The sequence below is a fragment of the Aquila chrysaetos genome, chromosome 14 (genome assembly GCF_900496995.4).
Source record: "Aquila chrysaetos chrysaetos chromosome 14, bAquChr1.4, whole genome shotgun sequence".
In the NCBI taxonomy this organism is placed as follows: Eukaryota; Metazoa; Chordata; class Aves; order Accipitriformes; family Accipitridae; genus Aquila; species Aquila chrysaetos.
In genome coordinates, this window is record NC_044017.1 from 16,594,568 (window position 1) to 16,619,445 (window position 24,878).

The 24,878-nt window shown below is 41.8% G+C and overlaps 1 protein-coding gene across 12 annotated transcripts in view; it reads left to right on the forward strand.

Annotated features, from left to right (window-relative positions):
- The first annotated feature begins 16,670 nt into the window (after window positions 1-16,670).
- The window catches only part of MYCBP2 (MYC binding protein 2), a 204,571-nt gene continuing 196,363 nt past the window's right edge, over window positions 16,671-24,878 (forward strand). For 8 of the 12 annotated variants that reach the window (XM_030036241.2, XM_030036239.2, XM_030036242.2 and 5 more), the window contains exon 1: window positions 16,671-17,154. In XM_030036241.2, the coding sequence (XP_029892101.1) occupies window positions 16,865-17,154 (290 nt within the window). In that variant the 5' untranslated portion in view covers window positions 16,671-16,864. The remainder of the gene's footprint in view (window positions 17,155-24,878) is intronic. The other 4 variants (XM_030036247.2, XM_030036249.2, XM_030036244.2 and 1 more) reach the window with 1 other exon arrangement.

The following is a 24,878-nucleotide window of genomic DNA, read 5'->3' on the forward strand; positions in this document are numbered from 1 at the left end:
TCTTTCATGGGAAATATTCCAGCAAGGTGATTTTGGTTGTGATACTAAGTGAAAGGCGGGTTCTCTTGCCAGACTAAAATTTTGTCTTTTTACTGATGGAACCTGAAGATCCTGTAGTCTGAATGACACCAGAAACAGTCTGTGGATTTACCCTATCTAATACCAGATTTGTAATTTAGGTCATCATAAACTCCGTTTAAAGACATGGAAGAAGAGAGAGAAGACTCATGCATCTCCTCATGTACTCTCAATGGCACCTCCAGATGGCAAACTATCCCACCTATCTTCTGAGTCACCCACCGACTGTTGAAAATCAAAGGTAATTACTTTCCTGATATTGGATCTTGGGTTATTTGCCTAAAATTAGTTCAGAAAAATCTGGCCTTTAAAATTTTTTAACATACTGGCTGATTAAACTACTATTGACTCTTACAGAATGAACTGCAATCTGCAGAGCAGAAAGCAGAGTTGGAAAAAAACACAAATATCTATATTTCTTCTGTATAAGTAAACCAAATAGTCAGATGAAGCACTGTTTCAAGTTCAGCAGTCCTAAAAAAGTTTTCCATTCTTTTCATCACCATTAATCTTAGGATTGCAATTTTTTTTTTTAACAAAATCGCCTCAGATTTTGCCCAAAGCAGTTGAGGTAATCTAGTTTGCAGCTAATTTCCTTGGTTAATTTTATCAGACTGGCTGGCTGATCTCTCTTTGATTTGCTAATATTCTTAACATTTTACTAATCTGTTTCTCTGTCTCTTCTTAATCATTGCTTCTTGTTGAGTGCCCTTGTTTCTTATTATCTCCTGATAAACTGTGTTGCAAGGCATGTTTTCATGGTTTCTAAAAAAATTTCCGCATGCCAGTATTTGTGAGCAGTAGCCGTATGGTTGATACACAGATAAGTCACTTCCTCTTCCCTAAGCTTTCATAAACAAACAAGAGGGGGAAAGGGAAGATGGTGAAGGCTTGCACTCCATCTGACATGAAGCTGGAGTTTGCAGCTGGACCCAGACGTTGGGAAATGCCCCCACATTCCACAGTTTGGATTGCCTTAAGTGCTATTAGTATAGCAGAAGGGAAGTCAAATAAGAAAATAAAGAGTAGAAATTGGTTCTTCTTATGAGGCTTCCTGTGACCTACCTTTCCAAAGTGTAGTAATGGCTGATCTGTCTCTTCCCAGAACCAATGTTTAAAGCTCTAAAATTTTGGCTGTCAGTTCAGATTTTGACTAGATAGTGCTCAGTCAACGCTTGTTTCTCTTGCTGCATTCATTCTGGGCTAGTCGCTTTAGGATTATTAAAGGAAGTTATCAGTTTAATTCAGTAGAAATCAAGAATCAAGGTTAAATTCATTTAATTACTAGAATCAAAGCTCCAGCCTTGTTGCTGGTTTACCTCTAAAATGACCTGACAGAAAGCATAGCTTCATGTTCATAAAAAATTATGGGGAAATCTTCAAAGAAAGATATTTCTTTTCTCTTCATACCTTTTAGACTTCTGAAACTACCCAACATATTCATTTCCAAAGCATTTCAAAACATTAGATTATCTACTATTAGCTACACTCATTTAAACTGAACTTATATTAGCTTATATTACCAAACTGTCATAGCTAAGTTACTAATATAACTTAACTTTGAACTTGGGTGCTTTTAAAAACAATTTACTAAGCATCCAAGACATTCCAACTTCATAAAGGCATAGCTTTCCTTTCCTTACTAGACATCAGGTAAGATTTTAAAACAGTAACTAGAGTCCTTCTGCTAGTAACCTAACTTCTATTTATCAGCATGCCCATAATTCAGTTCATTTTGTCCAGATAAAGCAAACTTCTTAAGCCTAAATTTTCCCTTATTGCATTTCTGCAAATCCAAATAGCCTTAGTAGCTTCATCCTAATTCTTATACAGAGCTGTTGCTAAGTAAAAAAAAATCAGAAGGTCTTGAATTTTTAAGAGCTATTCCTGGGCTGTTCTTTAATATTAGGGAGATGTCTACTCCACGAGAGGGATCACCTTATCTTTGCATATATCTAAAAATTGCATGGGGCTATATGGCCTACAGCCTCAGCATAAACATGTTAACTGAGGTTCGGACAAGAATAAATTAAGTCCCAGTTTTCTATTGTTCTCAGAACATAGCAGAACTAAAATCCTGGAAATTCGTGAGGTAAAAAAGACTAGCAAAAATGAAAATATAAATTTTAGAAGCAAATGAAACTTGTTGCAGAAATTCCTAAAACTGGGACACGTTAAGGGATCAGCTGACCCAGCAGCTTAAAGCAGCAGTCAAAAGCAGTTCCTATATAAAAAAAACCAACCCTGGTTTAAGTGCAATGGAAAATTAGTAAAATGAGCTGTAGCTAGGAGCATTCTAATAATTAAGGTCTGAGGACTACACTGGGATATAGTTTCAGCTAAAGGTGAACTGTTGTGGAAAATAAAATGGCAGTAGCTGGTCAGCAAGATTCTTGAACTTTGAAATACAACTTTTTCTGTTGTGGATGTCAGGGAATGAGGTTGGTAGGGCTTGCTACAAGACTGTCAGTGAAAATGTCTGAGTAAGAGTTGAAGGGCTAAAGAGAATTAATATATTTTGATTTTACTTGCTCTTAGAACAGAACAGAGCTATAGCCAAAGGTAAATTGCATTCAATGCTCATCTATAATCAAAGTAAACGGCCTTCTAACAGCAGAAACCAAAAGCATAGCTCCATCACCCCATTCTAGAAAGACTTGCACTGTAAGCCATACCTGCTTTCATATTTTGCTACTTTGCATTGCATCGAGATGAGTAAAGAAACTGGAAAATCATCATAACCGCCTGATTAAAAGATGTCTAAAGCTTTTATGTACTATTTATCTGTTTCAAGCTCTAATTAAAATATGGTGGGCACCTCTGGAGGGCAATTCATTCCACCATAAAAACAGATGCCTAAGACAGGTGGGATGAATTGCTTTTTGGAGATACTTGTCTCTTCACTTACTATGAAAGAGCTTGTCTAGTGTAGGCAACACAGCTAATACATACATAGGTGGTTAAAATGAGTGAATCCTGCCTGGAAGATATTGATTATTAGCTGCTAGTGATAGACCAAGATATGTTATGTACTTAGTTAAATTTCAAGCCAGATTAGTCCAAGATGCCTAACCTTCAGATGACTAAAATTAGATAAAATATGCCTTCCATTTTTATGACAAGAACAACTACCTTAGAGAAGGGGTTGTAAGTTATCTTCCAACTTATTCCAAGTGCAAATGTTGTGAGCAGGAAACATTGGAAAACTTCATTGAAATGTAGCTAACTAAATTCTAATTATACTTCATTGCTTTAAAATCATTATTCCAGTAACTGTTTTGAATGGAGGGAGGTGCTAAGGGGCTTGTCAGGTTATCCTAAATTCAACAGTTAACACGTGGCGCTTCCAGATTATTTCTGAGCACTACATTGCAAACAGTCCATGTCTCACATCACCTCTCAGTGGCTCTGGAAGAAAGGAGTGGAGATAGTCCATCTATATAAGACTACTTATTTTGTATGTTGCTCCAAATACCTGTATCTGTATGGCTTTATACAGACATGAGGATATAGCATTCACAAAGCTGATGATTCATTTCTGGGTAAAACTGCACTGAATATCATTCTTGTATTTCTGTTCTTTGGGGGTTTTTTAGTTATTAAATGTGCTACACCAGTTTTAAAAAAGGAGAGCATTCAAAATTCAAAATTAAACTAATTGGCTAATAATCCACCTGTTCTATAGCTACTCAGTAGTCAGTCAACCGTAAATTAAGAAGTTTGTTTAAAAATATAGAAGAGGAATATATCAATGTTAAACTTTATAACATATGAATTCATTTTACTTTTCACTCTGTAATCTATAACAATACAGGGTGCGTAAACAGACACATATGTAACCCAAATAGGTAAGTTTCTACCTAAAAAGCATGGCTGCTCCTTCACCTTATGTCTAATGATTTCTACAACACAGAATATTACCCTGGCATTAAATTTATATGAGAATGTGATTTAGTGAACACTCTTTGTCACACAATATTTGAGAATTCATCATCTTTGATTCCTAATTGCATTAATGCAACAAACATTATAATGTAATTTACACAGTTGTTACTTTAAAAGTTGCTATTTTAAAATCTTAAATTTTGTGACCAGAGCTTATAGTTGCCCATATTGATGCTTGCTGATGAATCATTTGTTTCTAAATACTTCTTTAATGTCTTCATAGAAACATATAAAACATACACATGAATACTCTTTCTATGATACTGACAAATATACAATATTATAAGATCCTGCATGTCTCCACTGACCTTTGGGGCACGGACAATGGATAGGATCAGATTCATTCCTTGTTCCAGGTAAGCACCTTTTTACTGCAACCTGAAGGATGTTTCTATCTTGCTAGCAGGTATCCAAACTTTTTTTCTGGCAATCTAAACTCAGTAAGGAGTACTTCTACTAAGGGCAATGGCAGGAGGAACAGGTATAACTCAACAACATGGTATATAAAGATAGAATCACTTTTCTTCTCCTCTTCACTTCTCCATTCTGTAATCAAGGATTACCTTAAGTCTGTTTTGATACCACACTATGCTTAGATGTTATGGTAACAGAGTATGGATTCTTTAAGGACTTGGGAAAATAGCCTGCCTCCCTTTGTGAAAAAATAGTACACAGCTGTGAATCAGCTAAGGTATATGATTCCCAGCTGACAGCCTTAGAGGCAGTCCAAGCTCAGAAAGAATGATGTTGTTGGGGGTGAGAAGAGGAAGGAAAAGAAAGTGAAATATGGCGTGTGAACTGAAGGTTAGCAGTAGGCTTTTGTCTGCTTGATGAATTGAATAATACTTTCTGTTTGAGTTTGTTTGTAAAATAAAGCCTGTCTGTTTAATTGCAGTAGTTGTACAAGGCTGGAAGCTATCACAACTATGTTACTTTTTTTTTTTTTTAAATAACAGAAACAGGACCACAAAAGTGTAACAAAGGTAATTATTATTTTTTTTAATATGGGTATTAAAAAGCATATTCTTTGGGAGGAAAAAACCTACAAAGTAACTTGATTGTAAAAATGAAAACATTATGTAGCTTTGTGCGGTTTTTTTGTTTGTTTGTTGGGTGGGGTTTTTTTTTTTGTACAGCACTAATTTTTGAGTTACTGTATAGTATGAGTGGAATTGGCATCTGGTCAATGGTAGAAGCATTCTTTGTGGTAGAAGTAAATCCTATTAAAGGATAAATCACATATACTGATACATCTTCAGAAGAACTTGTTAATCAGCTGGTTAATAATTTATTTATTTAATGTTCTATATGGTGTTGATGTCTGAGTTGGAACATTGTGCAGTACTAACCTGGAAGCCTATACTTGTAGTTCTGTCAAAGAGAGAAAGGTTTATTTAATGAGACCTACTTTTATATAAGAGCATAACCAATGCTATTTCATCTTTGGTTGTCTAGCACTGCAGTCCTTTCTGTTACCTAAGGAATGACATTAAAATAATTACAGAGTAATTATTGTTGTCAGTCTGTTTGTATTTCTGATACTAGCACAAATATAGTGTTCTAGTTTTCTTCTTTTAAAAGATCTTTAAGTACCAGGACAGTTCGGGGGGGGGGGGGAAGAATAAAAATCTTTGAATCTTGAGCCAGGGCGTTTAGAGTTCTTATTGTGGCTCATCTCTATGATCAGTTAGTTTTAAAAAGCTTAGTCCTGTAGATCTTCCTAACATCTGTCTTAAGTGTTAATGGAATGAAAAGCACCTGGCTACTTCAAGGTAATGTAAGTACTCCAGAAAAATAACTTAGGTAGGTTAGTGGCATTTGAGTTATAAGTAAGAAATATCGATGGATGCAGACATTTTTTTGAGTGTTATGTATGTATATACCATTGTGTTCTGGTGTGATCTTACTTTTTCTTGTTTGTCATAGCTCTGTTTACTATCATTTATTCCTTGTAATTTTTATCCATTTGCAGGAATTTTAGTTTTTCCTTTCCTGTGTCATCCCTCTCTTGGTAGGTTTCTTGATTTTTCTGTCTTCAGGTGTTCTTCCCTCTAAAACAGAAGTTAAGGGATAGCAAAATCAAGGACTGTTTAGTAGGTTGTAACTGGTGTTAGTACACTTTCTCAAGAAGTTGTATTTAGTTCTCAGACATCGAAATTAGGATGAATCTTTTCAAAGATTGATCATGTTACCTTTCTGCTTTCATAATTATTCTTTAATCTTAAAACTCTTAATGACATTTGAAATACACATTAAAACGTCCATTAGAATTAAGCATGTGTTCCATTCATATTCACAGTAACATTTCAGTTGCTGGCTATAGCTGTTTCTTGAACAAGCCACTTAATTTTTGCTATAGCTACAACTCTGTTCCAAAGAGGATTTTAATATGTTCTAAGAAGATATATGGGGTTTTTAGGGCATTGCCTAAATTTCTTCAGTGTGGTTTTTGGTTCTCCCAGATACAGAAGCTCTGTTCAAATGCAGAATGGTGCTTATGACTGCTTATTCTCACGCTATATGCTCTACTGCTTGGAAAGGTGTTTCTGCTTGTATTTTTTTACACTTGGTGTATGAATTTCACTTAATCCCTGCATGTATCTTTGTAGTTTGCTAGCTCAGTCAGTCTTCCGTAATATTATTTTATTTTCTTGTCAGAGCTTGTAATCTAAGGTGTAGATGGGCTTGGGTAACTGAAGTCCGTACTTTCTCTAAGTTTGATGGAGAATCCTGGCAGTTTTCTTCTCTGTTGGGTTTTGATTCATATTACAAACGGTCCCATTACCATGTTTCAAATTACAAATCTGGTCCCAAATTAGAGATTTCCTGGTCCTTCAAAAGCATATCTCTGGCTGACCTCTCATTTCTTTAATAAATGCTTCAAAAAAAATTCTCCCTTGGGTTTCTCATATGAATCTAGTAAGTTTCAAGAGCAGCTTTCCTTAAAACATGATACTCTGCAAATAATTACCCGATTCTTCCTCATGAGCAATTGAAGTTGAATGCTTCAGATTGTACAGTTTTACATCAAAAACAACAACAAAAAAATCCAACTATTATTTTGATCCTTGGGGCTTGGGGTACTTTTTGTTGTTGTTTGGGTTGCATGTTTTCAGTGTTTTTTCTTGTTGTTTTATTAGTGTGATACCTATATGAAGGTGAAGGGAACTAGAGGGTTTTTTAATCTCCCCTGTTGTAATAACTTCTAGGAGAATTCTGGTTAGACTGGGTTCCTGAACTACTGTCTTCTCATCCCTCCCCCCTTTTTAAATTTTTTTCCTCCCCTGTTACAGTACACATCCTTCATATCCTTGTGTTTCTTCCTTTTCTTATATTACCATAGAGAACTTTTTTTGAAGGAACTGATGAGAGAGATGTTTGGCAGGTTTCTGGGGGTGGGAAAGGGAAGGTGGCTTCTTTGTTTGCTTGTCTGTTGTTCTAAACTCCTGAGGGGTTAGAAGGAGAGAAACACATCCTAGTCTGTTAGCTCTACCTCTGCAAATTATTTCACCAGTCACACTACAACATGCTGAAATATGGTGTACCTAGAATTAGCTCAGTGTAGGTGTTCCTTCATTAGAGATCCACTAGCCTAGTGATTATAGCATTCTTCCAAATATGAAGTACTGAAGGATACTGAAATTCACTCTGATTCAAATCCTCAGTTTTAACCAAGAGCTTATATTTCTTGTATTTCTTCAAATAGGCGGATGAAGAGGCTGTGGAGGTTTGGGGTTTTGTTGTTTGGGTTTGGTTTTTGTTTTGTTTGTTTGTTTGTTTTTTAATCTCTTGCCCTCTCCAATCTCATGCATGGTTGTACATTTAAATAGTCCATGAAAAAAATAGAGCAAATTCAGCAAGAAATCAGAGGAAAAAACAAACAAACATGAAGATAACCTTTCATTTAAGGCAACCAGAACAATTTCCTGGGAAGTGGAAGATGTTGCACAGGGTGCAGATGAACTGTTCTCAAGTTCATCCACAGGGAGCATGAGCGTTAAACTAATCTTGTGAAGCTGTACCAGCTTCTTTGTATGCTGCTACAAATGACTGGATAACAAAACATTATTTTTTTTAGTTGAGAACATATTCCGCTCCCCCCCACCCCCTGAGATGAGAGAATTTTAAAAATCATCCCCACCTAATGTGAGTGGACTTTACTCTCGCACAGCTTCTAAACCACAGAGCCACATAGCTCTGCTTTGACTCGTGCATGTGTGTGCGTGCGTGTGCACACACTAATGTGATGGAGGGAAGTAAGTGAAAGATCCTTTCTATTTCACTCAGTACTTGGTCCCTTGATTGGGCCTAATAAGTCACACAGGTCAACTTAGTTGTATTACCTAGGACTGACATCCCAATGGAGAGGAATTTTTCTTTGGTGGGCCTAAGCTGGTACTAAAGAGAGAGAAGATGTATTCCCAGCATGGGCTTTAAAGTTAATGTGTTATTAAATGTGACAGCAGTCTTATTGGGGAGGATATGTGCCCTGTTTGCTTTGTAAAAAGGCTAGCAAAGAAGATGAATAAGGAATGGTGGGGTTTTATGCTCTGTGTCGGAGACAAAGAAATAGAAGAAAATTCTGACTTAAGACGACAGAGATGCAAGAAAGTAGCATGTTGCTGTGCACTCAGACAAACAGCTTTGAAATGCACCTCTTGCAGAGGGAAGGCAACTGTGCAAAGGCTTTCCTAATGTCCTTTGAGAGATTGCGTACTACACTGGCTATGAGAATACCCACAGTTTTTTTTCCCCTAATTTTTCAACTAAAAGAGGACATCCCGATAATCTGTCCACAGCAGATGCTACATGTTATAAACAATCCATGGATCCTGCACCTGTAGGTGTGAAATTATGCTAAACTGTAAGATCTGAGATTTCAGATTCTCCAGAATTGATGTTTCTTCTGGTAGGTTGACCCTGGCTGGATGCCAGGTGCCCACCAAAACAGTTCTATCACTCCCCTCCTCAGCTGGACAGGGGAGAGAAAATATAATGAAAGGCTTGTGGGTCAAGATAAGGACAGGGAGAGATCACTCACCAATTACTGTTATGGGTGAAACAGACTCAATTTGGGGAAAAATTAATTTAATTTTTTACCAATCAAATCAGAGTAGGGTAATAAAACCAAATCTTAAAACACCTTCCCCCCACCCATTTCTTCTTCCTGGGCTCGACTTCACTCCTGAATTCTCCACTGCCTCCACCCGCACCCCTCACCAGCAGCACAGGGGGACAGGGAGTGGGGGTTGGGGTCAGTACCTCACACATTGTCTCTGCCGCTCCTTCCTCCTCAGGGGGAGGACTCCTCACTCGTCCCCTGCTCCAGCGTGGTGTCCCTCCCGTGGGAGACAATCCTTCACAAATTTCTCCAATATGGCTCCTTCCCACAGGCTGCAGTTCTTCACGAACTGCTCCAGTGTGGGTCCCTTCCACAGGCTGCAGTCCTTCAGGCACAGACTGCTCCAGCGTGGGTCCCCCATGGGGTCGCAAGTCCTGCCAGAAAACCTGCTCCCGCATGGGCTCCTCTCTCCATGGGGCCACAGGTCCTGCCAGGAGCCTGCTCCAGCGTGGGCTTCCCACGGGGTCACAGCCTCCTTCGGGCACCCACCTGCTCCGGCATGGGGTCCTCCGCAGGCTGCAGGTGGAGATCTGCTCCACCGTGGACCTCCACGGGCTGCAGGGGGACAGCCTGCCTCACCATGGTCTTCACCACGGGCTGCAGGGGAATCTCTGCTCTGGCGCCTGGAGCACCTCCTCTGCCTCCGTCTTCATGACCAGGGGGTCTGCAGGGTTGTTTCTCTTACGTGTTCTCACTCCTCTCTCCAGCTGTGGTTTCTGTTGCGCAACATCTTTTTCCCCTTCTTAAATCTGTTCTCTCAGAGGCACTACCACCATCGTTGACAGGCTTGGCCTTGGCCTTGGCCAGCAGTGGGTCTGACCGGGAGCCGGCTGGCATTGGCTCTGTTGGACGTAGGGGAAGCTTCTAGCAGCTTCTCAAAGGAGCCATCCCTGTAGTCCACCCCACCAGCTACCAAAACCTTGCTGTGCAAACCCAATAGACCTCTATATAACACATGCTAAAGCTTTAAGAAAAAGCAAATAGGAAAGAAGGTAAAACTTACAACAGCAATAGGACCTGGATTAATCTATAGCAGATGGTGATCTGAGGGAAGTGCTTCAAAACAAACCCTTCAAAACTGTTACAGGCACAGCATCTGATGCTTCTAAATGCAGGTGAGCAAAGGCACTTGTGGCACAAGAATTTTGGGGAGAAGGGAATTAAATGGACTCCTAATTCTGAGTTAGAGGAATGGGAGCGGAAGGGAGAGCAAGGATTAAGGAAGCCAGTTGGTTAAGATCCATTCCCTGTCTTATCAGGTCTGTCATAAGCCTCCAGAACAAAGACCCAATTCCCAATGTACTATACGCATGTTACTAAACTGTGTGAGAAACAGCAGTATCTCATAGCAGAACTGCCAAAATTCATACCTTCAGATGCAGAATCTAGCATGGGAAGCAGCAGAGATGGAGAATGTCCCACAAATAATGGCCAAGTAGTCTTTGTCCAAATGCTTTGAAAGACATTAAAATCTAAGTAGAATAATACGTTGTGGGTTGCATGCTTGCTTCTTGGTTTAACTTTTTACTGTATGCTCCTAGAAATATCAGGAACAGTGCTTGTTCTCAGGACCAGTTGAAATGGGAAATTCCTTTTGCCTGCCTTATTGATACATATTAGTAAGAAAATAATCTGTCAAGTGACTAATGTAGTAGTTCTTAGTAACTATAAGTCTATGGGGGCGGGGGACCACAGGGAATAATGCAGCTAGTGCAGCAACAGGTATATGCATAGACCTCAGAGGTCAGTAAATGCAATGTGATGATTCATGTGTAGAAAGTCTCTGTGTGTTTGAACTTTTAGCTGAGAAAGTTCACTTAGCTATTAATTTAGCCAAACCTTGGGACTCTGCATTTTAAAAACAATACAAAGCCTGAAATGGCTTAATTTAATTCACAGTTGCTCAAGAAAGCTGTTTTAAGTAGCTTACAGTTACTAAAAATATGTCCATGGATAACTGGGGGGGGGTGTTAAGCAGTTGGACCCTAGACTGCTTTTTTCTGTGATCACAGCACCATCCCTTCAGTTTCCTAGTTAGACTTCCAAAGCTTTCACTGACAACATGATTGTCCTAAATATATCCCTGGCATCCTGCTTTGAGTCTGGAATTTGAATTTAAAATTGACCTGTTTTATCCATTTGAGAAGTCTCAATAATGTGATTTCAGTTTTGTGTGAAAATACAGTAGACATGGAAATATAATCTCATCCCATTTTTCTTTTTGGGATACACAACATTATTGGTTGCAGATTAGCATGTTTAAACTGCTAGGGGATTTTTGCTGCCAAGCCAACTTAGTCTCCAATAGAGTTCAGGTGTTCCATGCCTTGTAAAGGATGCAGGATTTTTAGTTCTCATGTATATTGCGCCATTTCTGGCAGAAGACTCGTCTTGATGACCCAAGTGGATTTTTCCAGTCCTGTGTTTCTATGGTAGGACTTTTCAATGGGATTGCATCCTAGTCTGTATTTTATTTCTTCATCCTATGTGGCAATCCAATAAACATTATTCCATATGTTACATTGAAGAGGACTTGAGGTTTCCAAGTTTCAGTCCAAGGTCCGGTTTCAGAGCTTACTGGCATATGTAGACTTGAATGTCAAACCACACTACATCTTCCTTTTAACCTGTATTTTTAAAGCAATAATATCTTATAAAACATTGTTAATATGTCATCTTTGTGGGTTTCTAATACTTTTTTTTGGTTCTTTGAATTTTTTTCCACTTCATTCACACACTATAGTGCTGTTGGTTAAAATGTTCTGGGTAACTTTTCTTGCTTTTCAGGGTGATTGCAGATTATGCTCTGGAAATATTTCTTCAAATGTGTTTGTCTTCATGTTGTGCATACGTGGTTTAGACAAATATAGGTAGGAAAAAGTCTGAATTTCTATGTAAGGGGAAATCTGGTGGAATATGGTTAAATAATTAATTGCTACAATCTTGAAAGGAAAAAGTTACTCATGAATACTGCATTTACTTGAACGTGTACCTATTTTTATTTATTCTAATACCAGTCACATCACCATGGCAGAATTAAGTTGTTGGGGGTTTTTTTTGTTGTTGATCTCCCCACCTAAAAGAAGTCATTATCTTAACTTAAGAGCTGATACATATGATTCAGCGTTATGAAATGTTGGAGCTGTAAGTTTTTACTTTGCACAATTTTTTTTGGTGTGTACTAAATGAGTTTTAAAGAAAGCATATAAAGGAGAAGACAAAAGAGTTTGGCTAAGGTAGAATTAAAGTCTAAACATTAGTGCAATAGAAAGTAAAAGGCAAAAGTGGGTGGAGGGGTGCACAGAAGGGCCTTTTGGTTAGGAGGCTCTTTGGGATTTGTGACAGCTGGCATAAAAAAAATAAAGTGGGGTTTTTTTGTTTGTTTGTTTTCCTTTAGCATGTCTCTACAATTAAGACTGGGAAAACTTGCCTTGCAAAAAAGAAGACAAAGCAAATATATTTGGAGAGTTGGATTTTTCCTTTTTTTTTTTTTTTTAATTATTTTTATTTTTTAAAAATGTGCACTTTGTTTTCCTTCATTTGTGCTGTATATAGAAACTAAACATGAGTAAGCATAAGTTGGTGTTGCTATTTGACCTGGAAAACAATTGGATAGGGAGGAACAAGCGTCTCCATTGTAGCAATGGAGAAGAAGGCCTTGTCTCTAATACGGAGGCAGCATAGTGCCTGTCCTGTGCTTTTTATCATTAAAGAACTCTTTATGATAGAAAAGCACAGGACAAGAATTATGTTGTAAAGCTTTGTGGCTTTGGTGTCGTCCCGTCCCCAATAATAATGAAGTCTGAAAATAAATGCTGACGACTTAAAATAAAGACAGATGTACATTACAAAGTAAGAATGCCAAAATAGACTTCAGCTTTGTTGGAACTATGTGATGAAAAATAGTGTCTTTAACTAATCCTATTAACAGCCTCACATTAACACGTCTTGACAGTGACAGAAGCTTAGTGACCAAGGGATTTCCCCCCCCCCCCCCAAACTATTACTGGTTTAAGTCCTATTTGGGGAGAAAATGTGATGGTAAGAGCAAGCTGTTTCAGGTGAACAAAGAACTCTAACATCACCTCATTGTAGTAAATCACAAGTTTTATTGCAGAAGTACTGAGTTCTGTGGTTCATAACTCCCTGGCTGCAATTTGATATGTAAACTGTCTAGTTTACATATTTTGAAGTTTTCTTATTCCAGACTCCCTTCTTGCTTGTGAAGAAATTACTATATTAGTTTGTACCATATTTTGCAAGCTTAAAGAACCAAGGCCTGGAAATACAATTGAAAAGTATAAGGGTTAGGTTATGAAATCATGGAACTTTCTCCTTTATGTCCAGTCATGCCGGATATAGGAGCTTTGGAATTACCTGGTGGAAATGCTTGTTCTGCTGTGTTGAAACTCAGGTTTGTACAATGCTGGTCCATATGAGCAGTGATAGTGAACAAGACAGACTGTCAGACTCTGCTTCTGGATGACTTCTGAACAATTTGTTCTGCTAAACCTTATTTATAAAGGTGCCATGTGAATGAACGCAACTGCTGAAAACCCCACCTTAAAGTAAAAGGGAGAGGCTGACTGGCAAAGTGTTTCATTCTGTAAGAGCAAGCAGATGTTAGCAAACAGGAAAAGAGTTGAGTATTGTCAGAAGACACATTCTGGTTGCAAAGCACTTAATAGTATCTTTCAGTTGACTGAGTTTGTTTTGATGGTATAATAAATCCATTTTTCAAACATGTACTGCTAGGTGAAGAACTCTGCAGCTACATAAAGTAAAGGGCTAATCCAGTGCAAACAGAGTCGCCAAAGCTATACTACCACTTTAAAAAAAACCCAACAAAACCAAACCAACCAACAAAATTTGAACCTGTAATGATTTTATGCTAACTACAGAGTATAGTCAGTATCAGATCTAGCATAAGGCTGGTCCAGATGAAATGTGTACTCCTGAATGTTCTTACGTGGCACAGTACTGGTATTATTGCTCAGAATCCATCTCAGAGAAAGAATGTGAAATATGAGTACCACAGTTATATTAAAAAAAAAAAGCCGGGGTGGGGGGAGAAAAGGTGGCTTCCTCTGAGGACCAAACAAGAAGTGAAAATATGGCTGCGAATGAGGACTGAACATCCAGCTCCCAGTTGGTGACATTAACAGCCTCACAAGTTGGAGGCTACTTTGTATTTTAAGTGAAGAGAAAGAGAGCTTGGAGGTGGACTACAAGAAGGTCCAGAGTTATTCTTGCTTGGCAGATCCTAGTTACATTGCCAAACACTATTGCTCGTCACAGGCTGAAGCTTATGGAAGGTGGACTCGGCATTGTGGACACTTAGAAAGATTCCCCCCAAAAGCAAAAAGACTTGAGATAAAAAGAGGTGTGGAGTAGCAGTTGCAGCTTGCAAAGAATACTGCTCACCACACTGTGTGTGGCTCTGTACAACACAAGCCCAGACAAATTCTGGAGTTTGGAGCAATATGCAAGAATTGCAATAAATTGCATCACTTTCATAACAGTTTGCCAGCACTTAGCTTTTATGACAAGCGCATTAAGATGGCTGCAACAGCACTAGTGCAAAATAATTTTGAGATGTGACAGATGATGTCATACCAGAAGATAGCCCATTTGTCAGGCAGTGTGTGTCTGGTGAAGAAAAAATTACTATTTGGATATAACATAGCAGCTTACAACAAAATAAAAAAATGAGCTAAAAGTTAGTTTTTTGGGTTTTGTTTTTTTTTTTCTTCTGGTTCTTGCCTGTAGGAATGATTTCAGGTAATGACTAAAAGAGGAGCTAGAAAGATATATTACGCTGATTCTCAGAGGGAATGCAATTGGGTGGTGGTTAGCACCATAAGACATGGTGCTTGTTTTGTTGTGGCTCCTTTTATCGCTGCTGGATTATTGTTTTCTTCTTTTTTTTCTTTCTTCCCCACCCATTGCCATATAAGAATTATAATTGAAAGCTTTTTATTCACTTAATATTTTAAATACTTCTTGGATGGCCTCTGGTGCCTCTAACTGCATTCAGAAAGTAGCTTTTTCTTCAGTGATGGCACTAATTTGGATGTCTTTCTGCTACCTGGACAGCTACCTCTGAGAAAACCTGTGTGAATTCACTGGTTTTGACATTCCCAGTTCTCTGTAAAAAAAAAAAAAAAAAGTACTTGAAATTTGGCTTTAAGCATTGGTGGGCGATACACAAGCTTAAGACGACAGTTGCATAGTTCTCTTACATTTGCTGTTATGTAGAAAGAAATCATTTGCAAAAATATTTATCTGTATTCAGAATCAGCAGAATCCCAGGCTTTATTTGGGTCCTCTTTTGGAGGGGAGAAGAAAAAAGAAGAAAATATGACAGCATGCACCTTCTTTGGATGACAGTTTTCTGCAGACTGCAATCCAAGCCCCATTTGGCATGCAGAATTTTTTTTTTTTTTTTTTTTAGTTACATGTACTGTGGCCTGTACACCTAAAGTTTTCAGCTGCGTAAAGCAGTAGAAAGTGCAGCAAAACTGCAGGGCTACAATTCCAAGAGATAAAAGGTAAAAACGTAAGAAGCAAGAGATGTGAAGAGAAGTAACCTGGGTGAAAGGAGGTAACGTAACAAGATACACTGTTAAGAGTGCCTACCGCCATGCCCCCCTTACCCTCTAAAAGCGGGTAAGGTTATCTTGGAGCCAGTGATGACAACCCCGGGCAGTCTTGGCCTAAGGTGGCAACTGGATTTAGCGAACTCGGCATTAAGTAAGCGAGAGCGGCAATTGCTCCTGGAGGAGATCCTGCCTAGCTAGCACAACGAAGCGCAGGAACAGGGCGCGGGGCGCTGGCGCACCGGGGCTCAGCCGCCGCGGCTGGTCACAGCAGACCTCTCGTGCCCGAGGCGTGCGCCGAACGCTCCGGTGTGGGGCCATTCGGCGACGCAACGAGGCCGCGACGGCTGTCCTCGCCAAAACCGGGACTTTTTCTGCGTCTCGCCCAGATGCAGCGGGACACCCAAATAAAACGAGACAGAGAGGCGAGCGCTCTCAGCGGGGCGAAGGGCGCGCTCCCCGCGAAGCCCGACCGCGGGCGGGCACCGCTCCGGGCCACTTGGCGGCCGCCCCGCCCCGCCCCGCGCCGCAGGTGCGGCCGCTCGCTCGGCCCCGGATTTCCCGGGGGCCGCGCGGGGGGGAGGGGGCGGGGCCGGGCGGCGCATGCGCCCGCCGGCCGGGCTGGCGGCGGGAGGGAGGCGGGGTCGGGGCGGCTGCGCGGAGAGAGGGCGGTGGCGCCGCTGAGGAGAAACTCCGGAGGGGAAGCGGCAGCCGCCGGCCTCCGCCCCCCGCCTCCGCCCGCCCCCCCCCCCCCCCCCGTAGCGGGAAGGGGGAAGCGAGCGGCCGGCCCCCGCTCCCCCCCCTCTCACGTCCCGGCGGCACACGGTCCTGCCCAGAGCTTAGCGCGCCCGCCGGCGGGAGGGAGCGGCGGCCGGCGCTGCGCCCGGGGCGGAGGGCGAGCGGGCGGGCGGGGCCCCCAGCCGCCGCTTGAGGGGAGGAGAGGGGTGTTCCCGCACCCCCGGCCCCGGCGCGGGTGGATGAGCAGCCTCGGGGGCGGCGGCGGCGGCGGCTTTTGCGGCCTCTCCATGGCTGGGCCCCGGCGGTGAAGGCAGCGGGAGCCGCCTGTGTCCGCCTGGCGCCGGGAGGCAGCGCAGCCACCAGGGGGCGGGCGGGGAGGGGGATGAGCGCCGCAGCCGCCGCCGCCTCTGCGGGAGCCGCCGTCGCCGCCTGCACCGGGGCCGAGGGCGGCTTCTTCTTCTTTTCCAGCGGCTCCGGTCCGGCGGGGTCCATGGGGCCCGAAGAGGGCTCGGCCGGCGGGCTGGGAGCCCTGCCCGGCGCCCTGGCGCCGCCGTCGCTGGGCTGCCGGAGCCGCTACCAGCTGCTGCTCTCCGGGAAGGCCCTGGCCGACAGATACCGGAAGATTTACACGGCGGCGCTGAGCGACCGGGAGCTGGGGAGCCACCCGGGCAGGTAACGCGCGCCGAGCTCCCTCCCGGGCGAGACGGGCGGCCCCCGGCGGCCGCCGCCGCCCCTCCTGTCGCCGGCTGGGAGCGGCCCTTTCCCCGGCGGCTGCCCCCCCCCCGGCCCCGTGCGCGCACCTTCCCCCCGGCGGCGGCACGCCTCTCCTCTCCGGGCCGCCGCCCTCCTCATCCTCTCCGCAGGCCGCCTCGTCCGGCAGCGCGGTTGCCCCCGCTGCCTCTGCCATGTGGCCGCCGCCGGGCCCCGGGGGACGGAGGGGGCGGTGATGTAACCCGGCGGCTGCCCAGGTGCCACCCCCCTCCCCGCCGCCCGGGCCCTGCCGCTAGCTTGGCCGGCGTTACCGTGCAGATGGCGCTGCCACCTCCCTTTCCCGGGCCCCGGGGGGGGGGAGTTACCTGTGCCCGCTCCCCTCCCCCAGCGCGGAGGCCGGGGGCTCCGTCACGCCCTTGTGGCGGAGGGTAGCGATGTAAACGGCCCCGCTCCGCCCGTCCTTCCGCGGCCGCCTGGGGGGATGCATGAGCGTTTCCTCACGGTGTCCATGTTGAGACCTCGGGCCAGACCTCGCTCCGGCCGGGGCCTGTCGCGCCGCTGAAGCGGGCCGAACCCCGCGGTCTCTGCCTGCTGCGCAGGGCACCCGCGGATCCCGCCGGCGGGGCCGCCCGAGCGAGGGACCTTGGCGCTTTGCCGTGCGCCGGAGCGGCCTTGAGCCGCCCTGCCTTATTTTTCCCCTTCTCCTTCGGGTGATCTCTTCCCCTGCCGCCTTGCAGGCGGCCTCGGTATCTGGAGGGAGGCTGCGTCCTAGGCAGCGGTTTTCCGGGGGGAGCCGGGGGGTTGGAGAGGTGTGCCGCCCCCACCCGCTCCCTGAGTCTGCGTGTGCGTGTCCGTGCGTGTCGTCCGTGTCCCCCCCGCCCCGGTGGATGGTGCCCCTCGGGGCTCCCTTTCCCGCCGGCAGCTGCCGGCCGGCCCTCGGGCCCCGTCCCCGGGCCGCAGCAGGGTGCCTGTTGCTCCTGCCGCTTTTCGCCCGGGGTGCCTCGCCGCCCCCCCCCTCAACCTGGGCGCGCAAGGTCCGTCTGACAGGCGGGGCGGGGCGGCGGGCCTCGCGCGTGGCCGCCGCGGCCGTTACCCCGCGGGGCCGGGCCGGGCGGCGGAGGCGAGGGCGGGGTGCCCGGCCGGAGCCCCGGCCTGGCGGCTGCTCTGTGTGAGGGGGGCGAGGGGCGGGCTCCCCCGCCGTGCCCGGGCGCTCCCCCATTGTTTCCCGCCGGAGACCGCTGAGGATGCGGATGACACGAAACCCGCACCTTCCTGTGTTCTCTCTCAGCCTCTGCTGGCCTTAAGCTGTGCCGTGGGTGGCCTGGTCGTGAGGAGAGCTTTGAGTCACCGTTGTTTCTCAAGTTTGTAAACGGTTGTAAAGCACTAGGTGGTTGGCTGCGTCGGTTTGGGGTTTTGGTTGGTTTTTTTTTTTTTTTTTCAGTCTGACGGGAACAGTAAAGCTTATTTCCCACCCCACCCCCCAGAAAGGCTGTGTCTAGGAGTGGAATTAACATAAGAAACTAAAAGGATAACATAACTTTCCCAATGTGCTTATGGCAAGTGCTGGAAACGTGGACTGTTAACACTGTCATTCGACATCTTTGCCATGACTGAGTTCTTGTCAGAGTATATGACAGGGAAACCATAATTCTTTTTTCCTCTATGTAGACCTGTGAGTGTTTTCATACCGCATATATTCCTCAGTTCAGTGCTCATGCTTTTCCCTTTAAATCTTCTCTTCCTACTGTTAGAGCTTTGTCTCATTCAGTCCTGGGACTGCAGGTGCTAAGTGTAAGGAAACTACTAAATGCAAGGAAATCAGCCATGCAATTGCTCCATGGTGTTCAGATATTTGTCTGAATTTTGCCTTAACGTGTCTGTGTTTTTTTAAAGTTGTAGTTCTGAATTCATTGTGTCCTCCATGTTTTTTGGTTTCAGGATAATTCAACTGGTATCTCTTCTACTTACAACTGTAGAAAATGCTAGCTTTTGGTGGGTGTAAATGTTAATGTTTCCTTTAACTGATGTTCTTAAAATAATTACTTTTAAATCCAAGAGACCATAGATTGCACTCTTTTGGGTTCTATTTCTTATTAGCAGATTCTTATGAGAATACCAGTTAAAAGAAACAGTGACATTTGCAGTTACTGTATGTCTTTATTCTTGATGGCTAGATTTAGTCATGTACCTTGCCTAAATTGTGTCATCTTAGAGCAAATCAAAGAAGCCAGACTCCTCATACAGAGTAAACAGGTAATGTTAAGCTATTGACAAGTAAATGACAGCTAGTTAATACTAGTGAATACAGCCAATGTCTACTGTAGGACTTTTGAGAGGAGGAGTATTTAGTAATCAGCTAGTTGCCCCGCTACCACTTGGTACTCGCCCCCAACATCTCATGTATCAGACTAGTGGCAGCCAAGGTACTGCTCATGATCTCCACCCTTTCTCCATATTAGTGTCAAAATATTGCAATTTAAGATCTGAGAACTTCAGCCACCAGGGAGTCTTAAACAGACAAAAATGGTAAAAAAAAATTACAAACATTTTCTAAAGAGGTGCTTTAAAGTGATTTCTGACTGCATCTAGTTTCTACAGTAGATAACAGTGCCAGATAAATTAATTGGAGGTTAAGATAATACAGTTTATAACAAGAGTCTTAACTTGATTTTTATCTATGTGGAAAATCTGAAGCCTCTTAATCTGTCAGTAAGAATGTTTGTGACCAGAAAAATAACTTGAAGTAGCTTAAAAAACTAAACAGATTGGCTTATGAACATTAGTAAAATTCTTCCTGTGCTCCAAGAAGACTAATTTGAAGAATGATAGTGCAACCTACTTGCAATATGTCGACGTAGAATTTTGCTTCAAGTCTGCAAATTTGTACTCTACACTTCACGTGGCATGACCAACGCCTGCCTCAGTGAGTGGGTTTATTCCAAACCTGTCTTTAATGCTTATGAAGAACTAGAAGGCAGTATGAAAATCCTTGTGCGTAGATAAGGAAATTAAACATTGTGGTGATTATCTGAAAGTCACAAGATTAATATCACATTTGCAAGGTGTTTGTGCTGGCTGTCATCTGAAAGTGATGAATATCATGTGTTGAGTAGGATGCAGTAATTGGCTGTGAAACAGAATTAGCAGTGCTTTGCATTTCCTCATGTGATACTGGCTGTGATGTCATGAATGCTTCAGCCTCCAAAGGAGACCGTTCGGTTGGTGTGCTTGTTCCCCCTGCCACATTGACATAATTATTTATATAGTCTCTTGCAGTAACAGATTAGAGAATCACTCTGGGTTAAAATTAACTTGGCAAAAATGGTTTGTTGTAATCCAGACTAATTCCCTGATCTGGCTCACCTTGTGATTGTACTTGTGACAGCGTGAGGTGAAGGGTTGCACAAAGATCTATGTACAGAGAGGTGGGAGCAGAGAAACTGCTGTTTTTGTCACCAGTGCCAGCGTAATAATTTTATGAAAGGAAACAGAAAGAAGAATCTAATCCTGCAATTTAACATGCAGCCATTTTTGCTCAGATAACAAAATTAAGAATCTGTTACAGTACTGCTAGCGGTAGGAAATTTACTTGTCAAGTCAAGATTGGTTTGGAAGATAAATCTACTCTTGAGTGTGCCTAGTTTGTAGTCTCTGCTTTGTGGCTACTGAAATATATGAAAATGACTAGTAATGGCATAATGGCTAGTGTAGCCATGAAAGTTTGTAAAACACTAGTAGGAAGTATGAGCCTCTTCAGAGGGCAAGTAAAAACTTCATGTTGTTGGAGTGTTCTCTCATATGCTGGATTCTGAGTAGATGGAACTGGCAGTCTGCTCTCTGTTACTGAAGTAATGCAAGTTGTTAACTGCTTTCAGTCCTGAAGCTTTGTATTTGCAAAGTAAGGTATTTCTGATTTTTCACTTTTTTGCCGTCTTCAAAGGTACAGTTTTTCTGTTGTGTAACTTAATCCTAAGAAACATCCCTGTCCAGCTGAATTGCTGCTATTATCTCTTGTGCATCTCAGGGTTTTCCCTGAACTGTCAGTACCTTTACTCTTCTTTTACCTATGTATGTACTACCAGAAGTATCAGGCTCAGTGTGTTCTTTGGCTTTGTCAAATATGGATAGATATACAAATTTGTAATGGCTTTGGTGTGGCCTGTTTTGTAATGAAAATGTTCACTACAGAATTTTTACTAACTTGAAATTTTAATATTACAATAACAATATACTCTAAAAATGGCATGAATTTCATACTCATGTCAAAGTGTTTTTCATCTGTTTCACAGCTTATCAAGTGATCTTAGTAAAGATCATCATATCTTTTTTTTTTTTTTTTTTTTTTGTCTCTAGGATATCAACTCAGCAACTGTAAAAGTAACATCATGCAGATCCAAGAATCATTTCTGAATAGGTTCTTTGGTTCCATTTGCACTTTAATTTACTTGTGAGTGCCGTGTCTGGATTTCTGTAGTAACATTAGGTATCAGAGATGCAGCAGTATTTATTGAATAGTCAATATTGAAAATTTGTTACGCTCCTTACTGAAGGTAGCCATCCTGCTGAGCTTGTCAGGTGCTTAATTTGTTCGCTTCATAAAGCTCAGTAGAAACATTCTATCAATTAGTTTAAAAACATTAGCCATTTGAAAATACAAGTGCTTTTGGGGGGTTACTTTTTTTTTGTCCATTACTTTGTTGCTAAAGTTGCCTCTTTTAACTTAGATCCTTCAGAGGTGAAAAGCTTCTGTTTGTATTGTGGGGACAAAATCCCCAAACAAATCTAATGTTGTGAAGTGGCTTGATTGAGATCAAGGAGAATTTCAGTGATGACTGGAATGTACGATTTCTGCCATTAACCAGAAATCAGATGGCTGAAGAAGAGGCAGCCAACTTTCTCTCATTTTATGGTGATTTTTTTTCTACTGGATGATAAAAGAAATTTTTGGAAGTAGGCCAGCTCATCCACACTCATAGTTGTAAATTATACATCCTCTGGAGAAAATTGATCATTGGGTTAGTCTTTAGGCTTTTTGAAGTTGACACAAAGTCTTCCCTTATGCTCCTAATGCAGTGCTTACTTGGCCCTGGGATGTTTCCAATAAATTTTGAAATATATACTTGAGAAACACTACTGAAGCATTTCACCTTTGCACTGCCAAGTTACTAAAGAATTTGTAGAAACCATGTTTAGTAAATTTAGATATGTGAAATTTGTGTTTGATTGTTGGTACGCCAGAAAGTGTTAATTTCTTCAGATCTAAAGCCTTTACAAAAGCTGTAAGCTGTTTGTTGTTTGGGACTTGATGCTTTTTAAAAATGAAATTATAATTGCAGATAGTTTGGAAGCATTCATTTGAGAAAATAAAGGTTATGGATAAAGACTAACAAAATGATAGCGGTGTTTCTTGTGAAGTATTATGCATTACGTATTACATTTTCCTGCTTATTCCTGTGAAAAGGTTTGCTCTGTAGGTCCCTTCCGACTGAAATATTCTATTATATTTTTCAATTCTTATGTTTTGTAAATGTCATTTAAAAAAAAAATTAAGTAAGCCCTTATGTAAACTTAAAACTTTATTTTATTGGAAAATCGATGTGCTGTTGAGTCTTATATTAAGCTAACCTGTGCCTTAGAAAAGCTGATGAAAGTTGCTGTTGCTGTCTGCTGTAGGCTTTAACTGCAGTATAGTAATGTTTTAATACTATATTGTGCTGTTGGTTAATAGGGATTAACTGATGACTAAACCAGTGTATTTTTACTTATCTTCCTTACCTTATATTCTGATAAAGAAAACAGTTCTACATAATAGTTCTTTTAAAAATCTGTAGCAGTTGCTTAGTCTAACATGGATTGTATTTGTGCAGCGTTAGCGTAGAAAACATAATAATAGAAGCTGGAAAGCAGCTAATAATATTATGTTAAGAGGCTTAAGATGTTTGTGTGCATATACATAAAAATAATATAATTTATATAAACGATTTGAAAAATTAAAAAAACTAGAATCCACGAGAATATTCAGGTTTTATGGGCTGATGGAAATGCATTTCCTTTTCATAAAAATAGAGGCTGAAGTAGCCTCAGAAGCCCAGTGATGTTAAAAGACACCTTTGTCTTTTGTAGTCATGTATCCTTCTGCTCCTTCATTTACAAGTTAAGTGTGTAGTTTGGAGAGGAATTAGTGCATGTGATAAAATCACATTGTGTGATTTTTATTCCCCCCCCCCCCCCCCCCCCCCCGCTGTTGTTTGTCTTGGATTACAAAATAATACTATGTGGAACCTTTTGCTCTTCAGTTAAAAGTTCAATTATAGGCCAGACTGGAATTGAACAGAAGTTACAAAAAGTTGTTAAGCTATTTTTTGTTAGCTATGAGAGTGGTGTCAAGTAGCAACAGCTACGATGTTTGTACTGTTAAATAGTGACATTCTGAATGTTCACCAGTGGAGAAGATTGCCATGTTCTCCACATAATCAATTTGTTACTGAAACATTTGTATTGGGTACCTAACTATTTAGATGTAATATTTCGGCCGTTATTGGTTAGGCCTTTCTAGTGTTCATATGGTAATTGTCTCGGGAAGTGTCTTTTTAGTAAGGTAAATAATAAAGACAGCAGATTATTGCCTCTTTTTCAATTCCCATTACCTGCTCTTGGGTTTTGGCATTCTTGTAGATGCTTTTCAAGCACAGGTAAAGCCTTATGTCATTTTCCTTTATTGCTAGATTAATCCTTGATGTTTGATGATCTCTTGATATTGTTGCCATCTTTGAGGATCTTGGCTGCTCAGCCCAGTTCCTAAATACCATATTTAATGTATTTTAAACTTTTAAAATAATTTATCCTCTCTGAACGTCAGCTTGGGGATTACTGATGAGAGAATTTGTGGGAATATGATTGTACGTGTTGGTATCTATACAATGGCAAAGTTCTTAATAGTGGTAACACGTCTGGTTCAAATATTAGCATTATACGTTTAGCAATTAAATCTATATGAGGTCATTGCAAGAATTTTGTGGGGTTTTTTTTCCTGTGGATAATGAAGTCTCTTCCACTTTAAACTAGCAAACTTTGTCTGAATATTCTGCTGAAGTTCACAAGAATTTGGAATTTTAATGTGCAAACATAAGTAAATACAACTCCTAAGTGGGATAGGAGAGAAATCAGCGTATTAGATTTGCAATGATTGTGGTTCATTCTGCTTAATATTTTAACTTATTTCAGAATGGCTACAGCTGGTAATTTGAGACATAATCAAACTTATTTTTGCTTAACTGAAATTGGACTTTGCTTCCATTTTTTTAAAGGTCTGTGAGTTCTGCTGGCAGTTTTCATATAAAGTCTGATTTCTGGTTCTCAGTAATCTTCAGACTTTCTGATCTGTGTCCCCCTGGGATTCTAATCTACTGATTAGAAACCATCTGTGTGTATGTTCTATTTTTTTTCCTTTTATGTTGTTGGTTTGTGGTGGGGTTTTTGGATGTTCTTTTTTGTTTTTTAAACTGAGAGGAAATGCCAGTTAAAGTTTCAGTTTCTATTATGCTATCTGCTCTGGCATGCTGATGGTCTGTTAGGTGGCAAATAGAAGCAGTTAAAGTTAGGCTGGAGCAATTTAAGAAGTTACCATTCCTTACTGCCAGCTGTGTTAAATGTAGTAAACGTGCTTCCTGCATACTTAAAAACTT